Source organism: Ovis canadensis, chromosome 2, assembly GCF_042477335.2.
Source record: "Ovis canadensis isolate MfBH-ARS-UI-01 breed Bighorn chromosome 2, ARS-UI_OviCan_v2, whole genome shotgun sequence".
Taxonomy (NCBI): Eukaryota; Metazoa; Chordata; class Mammalia; order Artiodactyla; family Bovidae; genus Ovis; species Ovis canadensis.
In genome coordinates this window covers 184,200,306-184,219,052 of record NC_091246.1, presented here as the reverse complement: position 1 = coordinate 184,219,052, position 18,747 = coordinate 184,200,306, and the positions used below count along the sequence as shown (strand labels likewise).

At 41.1% G+C, this 18,747-nt stretch overlaps 1 protein-coding gene across 1 annotated transcript in view; it reads left to right on the top strand.

Annotated features, from left to right (window-relative positions):
• The first annotated feature begins 14,583 nt into the window (after positions 1 to 14,583).
• The window catches only part of SLC35F5 (solute carrier family 35 member F5), a 38,004-nt gene continuing 33,840 nt past the window's right edge, over positions 14,584 to 18,747 (top strand). The window contains exons 1-3 of the mRNA XM_069577768.1: positions 14,584 to 14,930; positions 15,790 to 15,880; positions 16,031 to 16,172. Coding sequence (XP_069433869.1) covers positions 14,891 to 14,930; positions 15,790 to 15,880; positions 16,031 to 16,172 — 273 coding nt within the window. The 5' untranslated portion in view covers positions 14,584 to 14,890. The remainder of the gene's footprint in view (positions 14,931 to 15,789; positions 15,881 to 16,030; positions 16,173 to 18,747) is intronic.

Sequence of the window (18,747 nt, the reverse complement as noted above, 5' to 3'; positions counted from 1 at the left end):
AAAAAATGTATTCCTTTCACTTACCTAAGGAAAAAAGACCATTGACAGTGTAAGTCTGGCTGAGAAGGTGGGGGAATGAAGGCAGCTGATACATCCTACTGATAACAGGATAGTCTGTGAAATAGCATAGGAGCTGCTTTGAGTGACCAAGGGGCAGTGATCGACTTGGTCTATGAGGAAAATCGAAGGGTCATCATGATGAGATATCAGAGACTTATCTTAGCTGCAGTAAATGCATGTTGTGAAAAACAAATCTTCACTTGTTTATCTTTGTTAGACAAGAAAGGCATGGAAAATTGTGTTCATGTAGAATTTAAAATACTGTTGATCTGTTTAGGGATGTTGCTAGAGGGGAGAATTTGAGTGGAAGGATTGCAGAGAAATTCTTTGTACTTTCTACTTAATCTGATTGTGAAAATAAAACTGCTCTAAAAAAGTAAAAAAATTAACCTTTGCTAAGATGTTAATGCTAAGTTTAGTGGACTCTAGCCACATTTTTCAAATTTTCCTAGTTTATGTGTCCTTCTCATACCTAATGACCTCAAAAGTCTATTTCAGTGACAACAGCTGCTTCAAGGAGCCATTAATGAAGCAAATTCCTGGCAGGGGGAGAATCTGAAGTCAAGGTCATTCTAAGATGAGGATTTTCTGAGAATTTTGGCTGCCTGGTCTTCTCACCACCCACAAATTCTTGATTTTAAAAGTAACTATTTTATATCTTAGTGCTTAACTGAACTGCAATTAACACTTCTGGAAATCACAATATGGAGGACTTGGGAAGGTGAAACAGGACTGTGGGTAATTCAGATTTCGCAAGGTTTAGCTTTTAAAATCTAACCTAACAACATCCATGAAAGCAAATTGCTCAGTGCATAAAAAATTTCAACCTAGAGATTCTTTTAGGAGGCAAATTAAGGACATTTTCTATAGGATTTACATTCCCTACCTTTTGCAAGACATGTCTTGGTTGCTGTGTATGTGTGCCCTCAGTCACTCAGTTGTGTCCGACTTTTTGTGACCTGGAAATTTTCCAGGCAAGAATGCTGGAGTGGGTTGCCACTTCCTCCTCCATGGAATCTTCCTTTCCCAGAATCGAAACCGTGTCTTCTGTGTCTCTGTATTGTAGGAGGATTCTTTACCCAATGAGCCACAGGGACTTCTTATCAAACGCAAGACTGTCATCTCCCTCAGCACTCTGAAAATAATCTTTTAATTTCTCCCTTTTCCCTGTATCCATCCTCCTATTCATTCTTCATATGGCAGCCAGAGTTTTGTTTTTTTGTTTTTAATTTTGTGTTGGCCATTGCTTACCAGTTAACCCATCTTATTGCCCACTTCTTGCCCACTGAGGCCTCAGCCACACCTGGTCTTACTTCTTAAACTACCTGTTATTTCCTCCATTAGTTGCTCTCCCCACAGCTATTCACATTTATGGTTCAATCTCAGTCTTCTGAACACAAGTCACCTCTTTAGACTGGCCTTCCCTAACAGATCCACTGGAAACTGTTCTCTTCTACTTACTATCACATCTTCATCTTTATTTTCTTCAGAGCACTTATCACAGTCTGTGTTTACTTGTTTTTGGTTTTGTTTATTTATTGTCTACTCCCCACCTCTAAAAAATAAATTCCAGAATATAAGGGCTTTAATTATTTATGTATTTTTAAATATTTATTTATTGCTTGCTTGACTGATTTGGCTGTGCTGGTTTTAGTAGGGCCACGTGGGATCTACTTCTCTGACCAGGGACTGAACCTGGGCCCTTGGTATTGTAAGCACAGAGTCCTAGCCACTGTAGTACCAGGGAAGTCCCCAGGGCTTTATTTATTTTATTTACTGTTATATCTCCAGTACTTTGAAGTTAAGGTCATTTTCAGATAGTCTATTGTCTTGAATAGAGGGTGGAACATAACAGGCTCTCAAGAAATATTTGTGAGTCAATGAATATATTCCCCACATTGTCTAGCAATGGTCATACAAGATAGCATCAGTAAATAATTTTTGATCAATGGCCATATGAGGACCTATGATAAGAAACAATATCTTTTCAGACTTACAATATGTTTTAAGTTATAATTCTAGAATATTTTATTCCTCAGAATTACTAAGAATTATAGTGTTATGAACTTATGGTGTAAAATATTCAGTGTAGTAAATAATATATATACATACATTTGTACATACTTGTATTGCACCCTTTCTAAAGGATGTCCTGTGCATAAAAAAGGTACTTTTAAATATTTCAAATGTTAAAAATTTAAAAATCAAACCCCTTCATGGATCACAGCCTTGTCATGGTGAAGGGGTTTGTGTAACTGAATGAAGCAATGAGCCATGTTGTGCAGGGCCACCCAAGATGGATGGATCATGGTGGAAAGTTCTGACAAAACATAGTCCACTGGAGGAGAGAATGGTAAACCACTTAAGTATTCTTGCTGCAAGAACTCCATGAACAGTTCAGTTCAGTTCAGTCGCTCAGTCGTGTCCGACTCTTTGCGACCCCATGAATCGCTGCACGCCAGGCCTCCCTGTCCATCACCAACTCCCGGAGTTCACTCAGACTCAAATCCATCGAGTCAGTGATGCCACCCAGCCATCTCATCCTCTGTCGTCCCCTTTTCCTCCTGCCCCCAATCCCTCCCAGCATCAGAGTCTTTTCCACTGAGTCAACTCTTCGCATGAGGTGGCCAAAGTACTGGAGTTTCAGCTTCAGCATCATTCCTTCCAAAGAAATCCCAGGGCTGATCTCCTTCAGAATGGACTGGTTGGACCTCCTTGCAGTCCAAGGGACTCTCAAGAGTCTTCTCCAACACCACAGTTCAAAAGCATCAATTCTTCGGCGCTCAGCCTTCTTCACAGTCCAATTCTCACATCCATACATGGCCACTGGAAAAACCATAGCCTTGACTAGACGGATCTTAGTAGGCAAAGTAATGTCTCTGCTTTTGAATATACTATCTAGGTTGGTCATAACTTTTCTTCCAAGGAGTAAGCATCTTTTAATTTCATGGCTGGAATCACCATCTGCAGTGATTTTGGAGCCCCCAAAAATAAAGTCTGACACTGTTTCCACTGTTCCCTATCTATTTGCCATGAAGTGATGGGACCGGATGCCATGACCTTCGTTTTCTGAATGTTGAGCTTTAAGCCAACTTTTTCACTCTACTCTTTCACTTTCATCAAGAGGCTTTTTAGTTCCTCTTCACTTTCTGCCATAAGGGTGGTGTCATCTGCATATCTGAGGTTATTGATATTTCTCCCAGCAAGCTTGATTCCAGCTTGTGCTTCTTCCAGCTCCACGTTTCTCATGATATACTCTGCATAGAAGTTAAATAAGCAGGGTGACAATATACAGCCTTGACGTGCTCCTTTTTCTATTTAGAACCAGTCTGTTGTTCCATGTCCAGTTCTAACTGTTGCCTCCTGATTTCTCGAGAGGCAGGTCAGGTGGTCTGGTATTCCTATCTCTTTCAGAATTTTCCACAGTTTATTGTGATCCACGCAGTTAAAGGCTTTGGCATAATCAATAAAGCAGAAATAGATGTTTTTCTGGAACTCTCTTGATTTTTCCATGATCCAGCAGATGCTGGCAATTTGATCTCTGGTTCCTCTGCCTTTTCTAAAACCAGCTTGAACATCAGGAAGTTCACGGTTCACGTATTGCTGAAGCCTGGCTTGGAGAATTTTGAGCATTACTTTACTAGCATGTGAGATGAGTGCAATTGTGCGATAGTTTGAGCATTCTTTGGCATTGCCTTTCTTTGGGATTGGAATGGAAACTGACCTTTTCCAGTCCTGTGGCCACTGCTGAGTGTTCCAAATTTGCTGGCATATTGAGTGCAGCACTTTCACAGCATCGTCTTTCAGGATTTGAAATATCTCAACTGGAATTCCATCACCTCCACTAGCTTTGTTCATAGTGATGCTTTCTAAGGCCCACTTGACTTCACATTCCAGGATGTGTGGCTCTAGATTAGTGATCACACCCAGCTGTGGATGTGACTGGTGACAGAAGCAAGGTCCGATGCTGTAAAGAACAATATTGCATAGGAACCTGGAATGTCAGGTCCATGAATCAAGGCAAATTGGAAGTGGTCAAACAAGAGATGACAAGAGTGAATGTCAACATTCTAGGAATCAGTGAACTAAAATGGACTGAAATGGGTGAATTTAACTCAGATGACCATTATATCTACTAATGTGGGCAGGAATCCCTCAGAAGAAATGGAGTAGCCATCATGGTCAACAAAAGAGTCTGAAATGCAGTCATTGGATGCAATCTCAAAAACGACAGAATGACCTCTGTTCGTCTCCAAGGCAAACCATTCAATATCACAGTTATCCAAGTCTATGCCCCAACCAGTAACGCTGAAGAAGCTGAAGTTGAATGGTTTTACGAAGACCTACAAGACCTTTTAGAATTAACACCCAAAAAAGATGTCCTTTTCATTATAGAGGACTGGAATGCAAAAGTAGGAAGTCAAGAAATACCTGGAGCAACAGGCAAATTTGGCCTTGGAATGTGGAATGAAGCAGGGCAAAGACTCATAGAGTTTTGCCAAGAAAATGCACTGGTCTTAGCAAACACCCTCTTCCAACAACACAAGAGAAGACTCTACACATGGACATCACCAGATGGTCAACACCGAAATCAGATTGATTATATTCTTTGCAGCCAAAGATGGAGAAGCTCTATACAGTCAACAAAAACAAGACCAGGAGCTGACTGTGGCTCAGATCATGAACTCTTTATTACCAAATTCAGACTCAAATTGAAGAAAGTAGGGAAAACCGCTAGACCATTCAGGTATGACCTAAATCAAATCCCTTATGATTATACAGTAGGAGTGAGGAATAGATTTAAGGGCCTAGATCTGATAGATAGAGTGCCTGATGAACTATGGACAGAGGTTCGTGACATAGTACAGGAGACAGGGATCAAGACCATCCCCATGGAAAAGAAATGCAAAAAAGCAAAATGGCTGTCTGGGGAGGCCTTACAAATAGCTGTGAAAAGAAGAGAGGTGAAAAGCAAAGGAGAAAAGGAAAGATATAAGCATCTGAATGCAGAGTTCCAAAGAATAGCAAGAAGAGATAAGAAAGCCGTCTTCAGCGATCAATGCAAAGAAATAGAGGAAAAGAACAGAATGGGAAAGACTAGAGATCTCTTCAAGAAAATTGCAGATACCAAGGGAACATTTCATGCAAAGATGGGCTCGATAAAGGACAGAAATGGTATGGACCTAAGAGAAGCAGAAGATATTAAGAAGAGGTGGCAAGAATACACAGAAGAACTGTACAAAAAGGATCTTCATCACCCAGATAATCATGATGGTGTGATCACTAATCTAGAGCCATGAACAGTATGAAGAGGCAAAAAGATATGACACCAGAAGATGAAGCCCTCAGGTCAGAAGGTGTCCAATATGCTACTGGAAAAGAGCATATTACTAATAGCAATTAGCGCCAGAGAGAATGAGGCAGCTGGGCCAAAGCAGAAACAGCCCTCAGTTGTGGATGCATCTGGTGGTGAAAGTCCGATGCTGTAAAGAACAATATTGCATATTAACCTGGAATGTTAGGTACATGAATCAAGGTAAACTGTATGTGGTCAAGCAGGAGATAGCAAGAGTGTAACACTGACATTTTAAGAATCTGTGACCTAAAATGGACGGGAATGGGCAAATTTAATTCAGATGACCATTATATCCTACTGTGAGCAAGAATCCCTTAGTAAAAATGGAATAGCCCTCATAGTCAACAAAAGAGTCCTGCAATGCAGTACTTGGGTGAAATCTCAAAAACAATAGAATGATCTCAAATAACTGACTGGTTCCAAATTGGGAAGGGAGTACAGCAAGGCTGTCTATTGTCATCCTGTTTCTGAAGCCTCCATGGATAAAGGACAAGGAAGGGACAGAAAAGGTCTTAGCTGTAATATGATATCTGTGACTTCTGAAAATAGTACAGTGGCGCATGCTGAAGTTTGCCTAAGTCATCCCTCAAGCACTCATTGTTTAATTATTAGGAATTTTATATGGTTGTTAAATCCAGCCATCATTAAAAACGAAATTATGGACTTCCCTGGTTTTTCAGTGGTTAAGAATCCACCTGCCAATGCAGGAGACGTGGGTTTGATCCTTGGTCCAGGAGGATTCCACATGCCATGGTGCACTTAAGCCCATGCACCACAGCTATTGAGCCTGCAACTCTAGAGACTATGAGCCACAACTACTGAAGCCACTACAATGAGAAGCCTCTGCACAATTAGAGAGTAATCCCTGCTTGCTGCGACTAGAGAAAGCCTGTGTTCAGCATCGAAGACTCAGCACAGCCAACAATAAATAAAATAAAAGACTGAAAAAAAATAAATTATATATAATGTGCTTAGTCGTTCAGGCATGTCCAACTCTTTGTGACCCCATGGACTGTAGCCTGTCAGGCTTCTCTGTCCATGGGATTTTCCAGTCAAGAATTCTGGAGTGGACTGCCATTTTCTACTCCATTTATATATATATACTTACAGTTAAATAATTTTTTACAAATCAAGGATAATATGCAATGGTTCCTAGCTACTTGATTACATTTTTCTATTATGTCTGGGGCTTCTCCAGTGGCTTAGTGATAAAGAGTCTGCCTGCGATGTCGAAGATGCAAGTTCAATCCGTAGGTCAGGAAGATCCCTTGGAGGATGGCTTGGCAACCCACTCCAGTATTCTTGCCTGGACAATGCCATGGACAGAGGAGCCTAGCAGGCTACAGTTCATGTGGTCACAAAGAGCTAGACATGACTGAGCAACTGAGCACACACTTTATCTCTGTTCTTGTCTTGAGTTTATTTCATCTACTGTATCTGCATGGTAAAAACACTTTATAATGGTGTCCTACCATGGATCTTTCCCACATAAGTTGGCTGTGGCAGGAGACAGGAGCCAAGCAATCACACCATGGAAGACAGAAATGCTGCAAATCTGGACTCTTCCTGGAAATCAGGTGGTAAACCTTTACTGGAACACCACAGGCATGGTATATTCCAAATGTGGATCTTGAGCTCATGGAATGCTTCTGCTGGGAAATATTTTCCTGTAGTTCCCTTGGCACAGTCCTATTTCATTTACTCGACCACTTACAATTCCCCCCACCCCTCAAGTAGTTCTCTGTTACAGACCTCATCTCTCTAGGCAGACCTAGTTGGTAGAGTCACTCTTAAGAAGCCCAGTATGCAATAAAACCTCATTTCTTGTTGTCGATAATATTAAAAAAAATAAGGTAAATAAGCAATAGGGATGTGATGTAACAACAAGATAAATATAGTTAACACTGCTGAATGTTATATATGAAAGTTGTTGAGAGCAAATCCTTAGTCCTCATCACAAGGAAGAAACTGTTTTTCTGTTTCTTTAATATTCTTTCTATGTGAGACAACGGATGTTCACAAAACTTATTGTGGTAATAATTTTATGATGTATGTAAGTCAAATCATTATGCTTAAACTTATACAGTGGCATATGTCAATTATATGCCAATTAAACTGAAAGAAAAAGAGAAGAAAAAGAAAGAAACCCAGTATCCTTCCTTCCTTTGTGGTCCACTTTTGGCCCAGGAGTTCTTCTTAATTTTTGTGCCTGGAAATATAGGCCATTCCCATCAGAATTCTCTTTCCTTGTCCTGCAGACCGAGCAGCAAGGCTCCTATACACCCTAGTTACATCCTCTTGCCCCTGAACTTGGGCACCATACTCTGTGTTCCTTAAATTAAGAGAGCGTGTGCCAAGACTGTGGAATACTCTCTTGAAGTGCCTGCCTCCTCCCTTGCTTGCCTTGAAATGGGGAGAAACACACCTCCCAAATACAGGGATGTATACAGGGAATGCTGATGGGAATATTCAGATCATGTGGCAACCCTCTAGAAACAAACGCATATTTTCCCATCTTTAGATCCTTCTCTTGGATTCATAGTCTACATTTACAGCCTGGATACAAGCGGTGTGCTGACAGTAAAAATGGGTTAGGACACCCTCTTTGCAGTCTAATACCTCACCTTAGAACATGACTGTCTTTGCTACTTATTTTTATTCTGTGTTTTGGGGCCTCTGCTCAAAGCAGGAGACAATACAAAGAGTCACATCTAAAAACCTATGATATATATCAGAGCCTCAGTTTGCTTTTTGTAAATTTTCTCATTTGGACATTGAGGCAACCTGGGCTATTTAGGGGCCACACGGGCTGTGAAATGTTCCAGGTACTGTGAGGCACAGGCTGTGTTGTTTGCCTATGGCCTGGCAGCAGATGGGAGTGCAGGTGTTGGTGAAATGATAAGAAAGGCCCAAGGTTATACTGGGAAAGTGATATCGGATATCAAGTTATTGATATCAAATATCAGGATCAGAGCATAAGACCAAAATGGGAGAAGAAGAGAGAAGCTGAGGAGGTCAGGATCATGTTGGGAAGTGGATGCGGCTGTCAACGAGCTGCTTATGCTCTAACCTGCTGGTGAGGCTTCCCTGGTGGCTCAGATGGTAAAGAATCTGCCTGCAGTGAAGGAGACTCAGGTTCAATCTCTGCTTTGGGAAGACCCCCTGGAGAAGGGAATGGCTACCTACTCCAGTATGCTTGGAATTCCATGGACCGAGGAGCCTGGTGGGCCGCAGTCCATGGGGTCACAAAGAGTCAGGCATGATTGAGTGACTAACAACCACAACAACAACCTGCTGCCATGGGTGACTCAGTTGGCAGGAAGCTGATCAGCTGGCTGAAAGCACAGGGTGAGCATGCACAGCACCACATTAGATTCCTCAGCACCAATCAGATGGGGCCCTTATTTCCTTATCTAATTCCTTACCAAGTATGCCTTCAACAGTAAGATATAAAATGAAGTCATACTCAAGTGAGACCATTTTCAAAAAAGAGCATCAGTGTCAATCTGGTGTCTGGCATAGTGCAGAGTGCTAAGTCCAAACTCCCTGAATTAGTTTCTGCAGCTAGTAGAACCTTGCCATGATATCTGCAACCTTGACGGAATTTTAATTCCTATTGCTTCTCTACATACATGCTGTGTTCTGCCAAGTGTTTTAGTTTTTATTTGGCTGTGCCAGGCCTTTGTGTGTGTGTGTGTGTGTGTGTGTGTGTGTGTGCCAGGTCTTAATTGTGGCACATGAGATCCTTAGTTGCAGATGTGAACTTGCAGTTGTGGCATGTGGGATCTAGTTCCCTTCAGTTCAGTTCAGTTCAGTTCAGTTCAGTCGCTCAGTCATGTCCGACTCTTTGCGACCCCGTGAATCGCTGCACACCAGGCCTCCCTGTCCATCACCAACTCCCGGCGTTCACTCAGACTCATGTCCATCGAGTCAGTGATGCCATCCAGCCATCTCATCCTCTGTCATCCCCTTCTCTTCCTGCCCCCAATCCTTCCCAGCATCAGAGTCTTTTCCAATGAGTCAACTCTTCGCATGAGGTAGCCAAAGTACTGGAGTTTCAGCTTCAGCATCATTCTCTCCAAAGAAATCCCAGGGTTGATCTCCTTCAGAATGGACTGGTCAGATCTCCTTGCAGTCCAAGGGACCCTCCAGAGTCTTCTCTAATACTACAGTTCAAAAGCATCAATTCTTTGGCGCTCAGCTTTCTTCACAGTCCAACTCTCACATCCATACATGACCACTGGAAAAACCATAACCTTGACTAGATGGACCTTTACCAGGGATCAAACTGGGGCCACCGGCGTTGTGAGTGCAGAGTCTTAGCCATTGGCCCACCAGGCAAGTTCTTAGCCAAGTTTTATAAGTTGCCTCTGGACATGTCTTTTTCTCTTGCTCATGTTGAGGACCAGAACATGTCACTTTGACATAAGGAATATTTTAAGGGCTTCCCTGGTGGGTCAGACAGTAAAGCATCTGCCTGTAATGTGGGAGACCTGGGTTTGACCCCTGGGTCAGGAAGATCCCCTGGAGAAGGAAATGGCAACCCACTCCAGTACTCCTGCCTGGAAAATTCTATGGAGGGAGGAGCCTGGTACACGATAGTCCATGGGGTTGCAACGAATCAGACACGACTGAGCAGCTTCACTGGTTCACTGCATTGTGAATGCAGAGTCTTAGCCACTGGCCCACCAGGCAAGTTCCCTGCCAAGTGTTTTATAAGTTGCTTCTGGACATGTCTTTTTCTCTTGCTCATGTTGAGGATGAGAATATGTCACTTTGGCATAAGGACTATTTTACGTTGGAGGCAAATGAAAATCAATAGATGAGGACTAAGTTCCTGACTAAAAGCAGAAACTTCTGAAAAGGACTGCCATACATACATTCCCTTTCCTTGGTAAGTTTTTTTTAAAAAAATTATTATCATTTTTGCTGTGGTGGGTCTTCGTTGCTGCTCAAGAGGGCTTTCCCTAGCTGCAGCGAATGGGGGCTACTTTCTAGTTGTGGTACACGGGCTTCTCATTGTGGTGGTTTCTCTTGTTGTGGACATTGGCTCCAGGCGTGTGGGCTTCAGTAGTTGTGGTTCATGGGCTCTAGAGTGCAAGCTCAGCAGTTATGGCACATAGGCTTAGTTGCTCCACAGGACATGGGATCTTCCCAGACCAGGGACTGAATGGGGGAAGCCCTCCTTAGGAAGTTTTACAGCCAGGAAGATGACAGAAAGCCAAGATGGAGCTGCACAAACAAACCTTACTCTATTAGCAGCCCCACATATTAATATTTACCTTCCCATGGTTTGCCACTCCTGAAAGTCTGAAACTCTTTTCCTTTATCACATCTCTATGAATTATTCTTGTTTTGTTAAAGATGCTACATTAGCCCACCTTCTAACCACCAATTTGAGTTACTCTTCATTTAGTGTCCTCCCCAATGATATGCCCTCTATGTGTTAATAAACTGCTTGTTTTTCCCTTGTTCAAGAGGCTTTTGTCAGTCTAATTTTATAGGACCCCAGCTGGAAAACCAGGAGGGTAAAAGGAAAAAAGAACTTTTCCTCCCCTCATATTCTTTTATTTTTAGAAAAAAAATAATTCCTCTATTCCATCCCCGTCAAAATTCTACCCATTATTAAAATGAAGTTCAGATCCACCTGTTTTCTACAGCTTTCTTTATATTTACCTGAAGAGATCAAGCCTGCAGAACTCTGTCCATACCCTCAAGAGCATGGCAATGAGTGGCCATTAGTCAAGCATTGTCTTAAGATGCCTATTTTCTGGGTGTTTAGAACTTTTATTCAATTCTCTGTTGATATTTTGCTCCCCCAAACTGCCTGTAAACCCTTTAAAATGTAGGACTTGACTGTACACAATAAACCCTTAGGACCTTAGATCTAAATCTCAGAACCTCCCAAGGTTCTGACTTACCAGGTAAAATGCAGTAATTCAAATTCAAAAGCAGTCTCCTGTGTACAGTAATGAAAACTAAATCGTGAACGCCAATCCATTAGACCATGTGTTAGATAAAAATCAAATCAATTATTTATTGAGCTTTTGTGCCCAGCATTCTAGTAGAAAATATGATAAATACAAGCGACAAGAGTAGTCTGTTGGTCAGCACTTGATCAATAACTGCCAGCTTCCTAAGTTTTTGTCTTGTTTCCAAATTAGAACCAGAGAAAGGTAAATATGTATCCCTCCAACCACAAAGGATGCCTTGTTTCTGGTTAGCTTTCCTTGTTTCCCCATGCCAACCATCAGGGTATACCCGAAGCCTTTCCCAGTTTCTACTGGAAAGCTTTTACACTTCCCTGTCTTTGAATCTCTGCCAAATGCAAGTGATGTGGGCTGACTGCCTTGCTATAGCAAGCTCTGAATAAATGTCTTCTGCTTGTTCTCATTTGAGTGTTCTTTATTTCCACGCTTGGAATTCACAGAACTATTATAAGTGGTTTCAACTATTAACTGGGAGCTTCAAAGACTCATGACATAGCCATTTGTAATTTTACTAAGGCTTGGATTTGAAATGTAATCTTTGATACTGGTGTACAGGAGTGAACTACTGACTGCCCTGTACAGTCACACATGATCTTACCTTCATATTCATATTGTGACACATGTAATTACTGAGGAAATTATATTCTCTATATTTCAGGTAACTTTTTAAAAGATTTTGGACTTAATAACATGAATTTTAAGGGTCTACTACTGAGAGATTTCAAAAGGACTTAAAGAGTGATCAACTTTGAAGAGTTAAAAGGAAATTAATAAACATGAAAAATCAATCTTTTAAGACTGTGAGACTACAAAAATAGTGGTACCAACAAAAATGAAGATATGAGGAAGAAAATAGGCTTCAAAATGTCGAGACAGCAAGATGTTCCAGTTCATTCAAAACACTGACCGCACTTCTGTGTTAGGCCCTAGTCTAGATGCTGAGGGTATAGTGGAGAATAATAAAGGCAAAAATTCTTGTTCTTGTGGAATTTGTATTTGAAAATGTAGACAGTTGGGATTTTGTAGGGAGGGAAATGTAAAGTTCTTGCTTGTAAGAATTAATCACACGGAAATAAGAGTTAAAGTTATACCAGAAAGCAGCTTTCTAAGACTTCGAAGTTACTAAGGACTTGGCTTTGGACAAGACGTGGGGACACAAGAAAGAAATGCCTGAGTTCAGGATGCCACAGCACAGAAATCACACCAGTGTCTGTTGACTCAGAGTAGTCCAGTGGAATTTTCCTCAGAGTGTGCTGGGAAAACATGTTAATGGAAGATTAACCTAGGACTAGAGGCACTGTCCTTTAGCAGATGCTCTGGAAATAAGCGGTAATAATGGTAATTTATTGGAGAAGTTAATGGCAACCCACTCCAGTACTCTTGCCTGGCAAATGCCGTGGACAAGGAGCCTGGTAGGCTGCAGTCCATGGGGTCCCTAGGAGTCAGACACTGCTTCACTTTCATTTTCACTTTTCACTTCCGTGCATTGGAGAAGGAAATGGCAACCCACTCCAGTGTTCTTGCCTGGAGAATCCCAGGGACAGGGGAACTTGGTGGGCTGCCGTCTGTGGGGTCGCACAGAGTTGGACACGACTGAAGCGACTTGGCAGCAACAAAGTATTTACATTTGCATTATTTATTTAAGAAATAGGTAACAGTATCAGCATATTTCTAATGAATTGAGGTAGAGAGAATAATAGTCCTCAAGATCACAGGATAAAGTGTGGTCAGATTAAGAAGTACAACCTAATTTTCCTAATTCTTAGATCCTGGAAGGTATTCATAATGCTACTATTTTTTTTCAGTCTATTATGGGCCTGCCACTCTAAAGAAACAAGAATAAAGCATCTACTGGAATAATTTGATCAATGTCTGCAAATTTCCCCTAAGTAATTTAAATGGTTATGATTTTTTATTCTGCATGATATCTTTCTGAATATTTATTAGAGGAGCTTAATGCTGATGCTGCTGCTAAGTCACTTCAGCCGTGTCCGACTCTGTGCGACCCCATAGACAGCAGCCCACCAGGCTCCCTCGTCCCTGGGATTCTCCAGGCAAGAACACTGGAGTGGCTTGCCATTTCCTTCTCCAATGCATGAAAGCGAAAAGTCAAAGTGAAGTCCCTCAGTCGTGTCCGACTCTCAGCGACCCCATGGACTGTAGCCTACCAGGCTCCTCCATCCATGGGACTTTCCAGGCAAGAGTACTGGAGTGGGGTGCCACTGCCTTCTCCGTTAATGCTGACAGTTTATTAGAAATTGACTGGGTCAACACAAAAAATGTTCAATGGTATTGCTGTACTAGTTAACGGAACAAATTTAATATATTCAATTTCAATAAAACAGGAGCAATTTAGAAGATAAGAAATATACTACATTGTGACAGAAGAAAACTTAAATTTCTTCACACCACCTCATAAAGATGTTACAAATGTGCTGGTAGTAGACAATTCCAGTGAAGAAACTTCTGGTCTCATTTTCGTTTTCTAAATACATATCAGGACGCTGGTCAAGGCTTTTTCTTATGGGATATTTAAAAGCTAATTTAAAAAATCTGTACAATTTAATAATTATTAACATTTGTGTTCTACCTGCATGAATTATCTAAACCCATCTCATTTGTATGCTCAAGTAATCCTAGCATATATACAAATCAATAGACGAGGCAGGTACTATTATTATGCCTACTTTTCAGTAATCTGAGGGCCAGGGAGGTGAAATAGTTTGCCCTTACTGACAGAACCTCTAATTCCCGAACCTGCGATCTATTTTACATACACGAGTTTCCAGAAAGCGAAAGTTCTCCCAGGCCAGTCTGCTCTCCAGAACGCAAAAGTTCTCCCAAGCCATTCTACTCTTCCGTCTTCTTCTCGAGGAAGAACTATTGAGAGTTTCCTGACCGAATTTTGTAACAAATGCAGTTGTTAGCTGTTGTCTTGGTGCGGGGCATCTGGAGGCTCAAGCACTTCCCTGGTCCTTCGCTCCATTTCAACCACCCACGCCTTCTTCCCTCTTCTCATTCCACCGCGCCCAGCTTCCCTTCTTCCCATCTCCTCTCTCGCAGTCCCAGCGGCGTCTTCTCGCTCTGTGCCCAGCGCCTGTCTATAGACAAACTACCCTAGAGGTACACCGTCCCGCGGCCTGCAGTCGCGCAGTCGTGACGAAACCCGTGCGCCACAGTCCGGGGAGAGGGGCGGGGCCGCAGGCAGGGCTGGCAGGCTGGCCGGCCGGGGGCGGGGCCGGGGCCAGGGTCCAGCTCCGGGCCTCCGCGGCCATCGCTGTCTGCGCGGTTCCTTACCTTCGCCAGCCCCCAGCCCTCCCGAACCGAGTGGAGCCGGTTGGCATCGGCAGTGTCGCCCCGAGGGCCACCGCGGCTTCTGGGGCTGGGCCTGCGCGCAGCGCAATGACAGGCGGTGAGAGAGCTCTCTGAGTCTGAGGCCGCGGCCGTGGCCCTGGGCGGCGGCGGGTCCAGGCCGGGTCCGCTCATGGTGCCGCCACGACACCATCCCGGGGCAGGAAGGCCAGGTAAGTAGGCACAGGAGGGCCGCGAAATCACTCGGAACCGAAGCCACGGACCGAGGGCCCTGAACAGCCCCGCTCTTCAGCCTCTGGTAGCAGCCGAGGTGCTCTGACCGAAATGGCCACAGTGTCTGGGGACCAACTGAGGGGGAGGCTGACAGGGGCGCGCGAGCCCAGTCTAGACTCTGGTAGTTGAGGAAGCTGCCCGGCGCCGCCGCCTCAGGGCTTTAATCTTCTCCGGGGAGACGTCACTGCCTTAACTTTTTTTCTTTTTTTTTCCTTCCTGTAAAAAAGTAAGATTCCCTTGAACAGCTGTTACCCCACCCACCTCGTGAATGACTATTTCAGATCGAAATAGTAGACACAGTGACAGGGGTGGGTGGGGGAAGCGTGGAGGATCCTTTCCCTTGACCATGTGAGGTGCTTGGAAACGTGCCCTCAATACTCAAAACAAATCACTTCCTCTCAAATCTGCCAAGATCACTCAAGATCTGGGACGGAGAAGACACTTAGAAACAGGCGCGTGTCTAGACACTGTCCCGGGGTTGGGTACCTCTGGAGAGTAGCAAGAGCGGCGAATCCAGTTCTGTCTTTATGAAACTATTATGAAGCTGTTCTTCACTAGTTAAGTATTCTTAAATATGCTGTTTGTTGAATTTTGCTTTTTTTCTTTGTACCGTGTTCTTTGAGTATAATTTGAAATGAATAGTAGATAACATAAATGTAGAGAAAAATGTCAGTTATATTTCACATACTTTGACATTCTTTCATTTGCTTTCATTTTAAAGGTGAGTGAAAAAGAGCTTATGAGTCTTATTTTGAGTGGTTGATGTTTTCACAAGCATTATTCTATGGTGATTTTTAGGTGCGCTGAGTTCTTCACCTCCGTTTAGACTCAGATCTGCTAAGTTTTCAGGCATTGCTCTTCAAGATCTCAGAAAGGCCTTTAAAATAAGGTAAATTCAACACTTTAAAAAAACAAAAACTGTATGACTTTGAACATTAGCTTAACAAATGTCATACTTCTGTTGTACTTATATTCTCATTTTTATATGGTTATTTTTAAAAGATCCTTTCTAATGTGATCTGTGTTTTTCTAAAAACAGACTGCAAATGGTGTGTGTGTTTATCATGAACCGAATGAATTCCCAGAGCAGTGGTTTCACTCAGCGAAAGCGAATGGCTCTTGGGATTGTTATTCTCCTACTTGTTGATGTGATATGGGTTGCATCCTCAGAACTTACTTCGGTATGTAAGCCTTATCTAGGAATGTTGCTGTGTTATTGAAATATCATTATATCTCTAGCCATTACTGTCTCTCATGCCCACTTAAGCGGTATTTTGAATATTGTTAAATTTTCTTTTATAACGAACTAGTATCAATTCAAGTTGAAGCTGAAAGGATACTGTTTTGTTTCATGCAGTTTTCTTAAATCCCTAAAAGGAGGTTATTTAGAAAATGAGATACATGCCTATTTTTTCCCCTAAATTTATTTCTTTTTTTTATAAATACTATTTTCTAGTGGAACAACCATCCAGGAGTCACCATTTAGTAGAAAGTGAAAATACTTTTGGACAAATGAGTGAAAGTGATCCGAGTTTTCATGTATGATCACTATTGTACACATACATTGGTGCGTGGACATTTATGTGCTTGCTGATTTAAACGTTCTTGTGAAGTACATGTATAGAGTGATTGCCTGTAATTAAATTTTATTGTGTTTTTACTGATGACCTATTGGTAGTAATGTAGTATTTTGAGTTCACAAGATAGTTTTTCTTTCAACTTGTATAGGTACTTTATTCACTTTAGTTAATGATCTCTGCAAAAATTTATTTTCAGAAATTACTGTGTTTCAAATTACATGTTGCTATCTTAAGGCAAAAGGAAGACTAGCATTTATAAAATGAACTTACATATCAAAGGAAGCAGTGTGATACTGCTGGTCATCCCATGTGGTAGCTAAGTAAATAGTTGACATTGACATTGTATCTGATGAATAAATTTTTAGCCTTTTTGGAATTAGACTCTGGAATACATTAGGCCATTGATTTTTCACTGTTCTACAAACTTTTTTTTTTTCTCAAGATTAGCATTCTGTAGTTTAACTACAAAGAAATCTGTTTAATGTTGATAAGGAAATAAGTTTATCTTTAAAATTTTATTTTAGTTTTAAATAGTTTAGTTTTTTTTATTGTGTTGGTTACTTTCTTTGACATCACAACGTGAGGCCGGTAATGGCTACAAGTCTTACTTTGAATGATGCCAATTTGAGCACTGTAAGTTCCTCATCAGTCTTTAGGTAGTTGTTGAATATCCATATGATTATTGTCCAGATAGAGTATTTCACTAGAGGTTATAAAATGTTGATTTTTCTGAGGATTATTCCTTCTGCATTTATTAGTTGGAATTCTTTAAGGAGAACTTTTCTGCAACTACTGTTTGGTTGTCCTGAAACATGGTTCATATAGGAAAGTTTGGATAAATCTTTATTCCTTTTCTTTATTCATTTTAAATTAATGTTACCTAGCAACTTCCAGAAATAACCATTGAGCATTTTTTGTATATCATTATACATTTATGGATTTTTGTATGTTTGATGTGTTTTAAACAATTGTGGTTATTAATTACTATATGTAAAATTAGATAGCCAATGGAAATTTGCTGTATTTGCTCTATGACACAGGGAGCTCAAATCCACTGCTCTGTGACAACTTAATGGATTGGATGGGGTGAGAGGTGGGAGGGAGACTCAAGGGGGCAGGGACATACATATATACCTATGGCTGATTCATGTTGATATATGGCAGAAACTATTACAATATTGTAAAGCAATTATCCTCCAATTAAAAGTAAATAAATTTAAATTAAAAAAAAGAAATAAGATTGTGTTTATTATCCCTTTGATGCTTAAACTGCCTTATCTTTGGCCAGTGAGAGCACCTTTAAATTGTCTCTAGTGTCCTTTTTCAGTAGGACCCCATCCTGTTTGCCTTCTGACACAAAATGTCCTAGACTTATGTCATACATTCCTGCCTTGGATTTGACCCTTTCTTCAAGGATCAGTGGTTTTTTTGTTTTCAAAGTGGTACAGATTATCATCTGGATTCTTGTGGTGCTCATTTCTTATGGGTTATTTTTTTCTAGGGCTTTCAATGCACATAACTAGGATTTTTTTTTTAAATAAAAATTATGAGTTCTTTTTGATATTTTCAATTTAAATGATGATTACAAGGATATCCTATGTAGCGCAGGGAACTGTATTCAATACCATGTAATAACTTATAATGGAAAAGAATCTGAAAAAGAATATGTATTTTATATATATATATATATATATACACACAAACCTGAATCATCTTGCTGTACACCTAAAACTAACACAGCATTGTAAATCAACTATACTTTAAAAAAAATCAAACAAAAATGATAATTGCAGGGTTTTTTTTTTTTATAGCTTCCTAATAACTGTAAACTTCATGCAGTTTTCTTATTAGCCCATACTTTTCCATTGGCTTTCTTTGTGCTATTTCCTCTGTTTGGGCTATTATTTAGCCTTTCAGATATGGATCAAGAATAGCTTCTTTTGAAAAACTTCTATAACCTTCAAAATGATCTTTCTTTGGTATTCCCATGGTACCCTATACCCCACTGTCATGGTATTAGCATATTACACTGTGTATTCTTTGTATCTATATCTATATATATATATAAAATCTGTATCTTTATATCTCCTCTCAGGAAAGCCTGTCTTATTTTGCCTTAGTCCCTAATACAGATGCTGTTGCATAGTAGTAGGTTTTCAGTGCAAACTGAAAACTT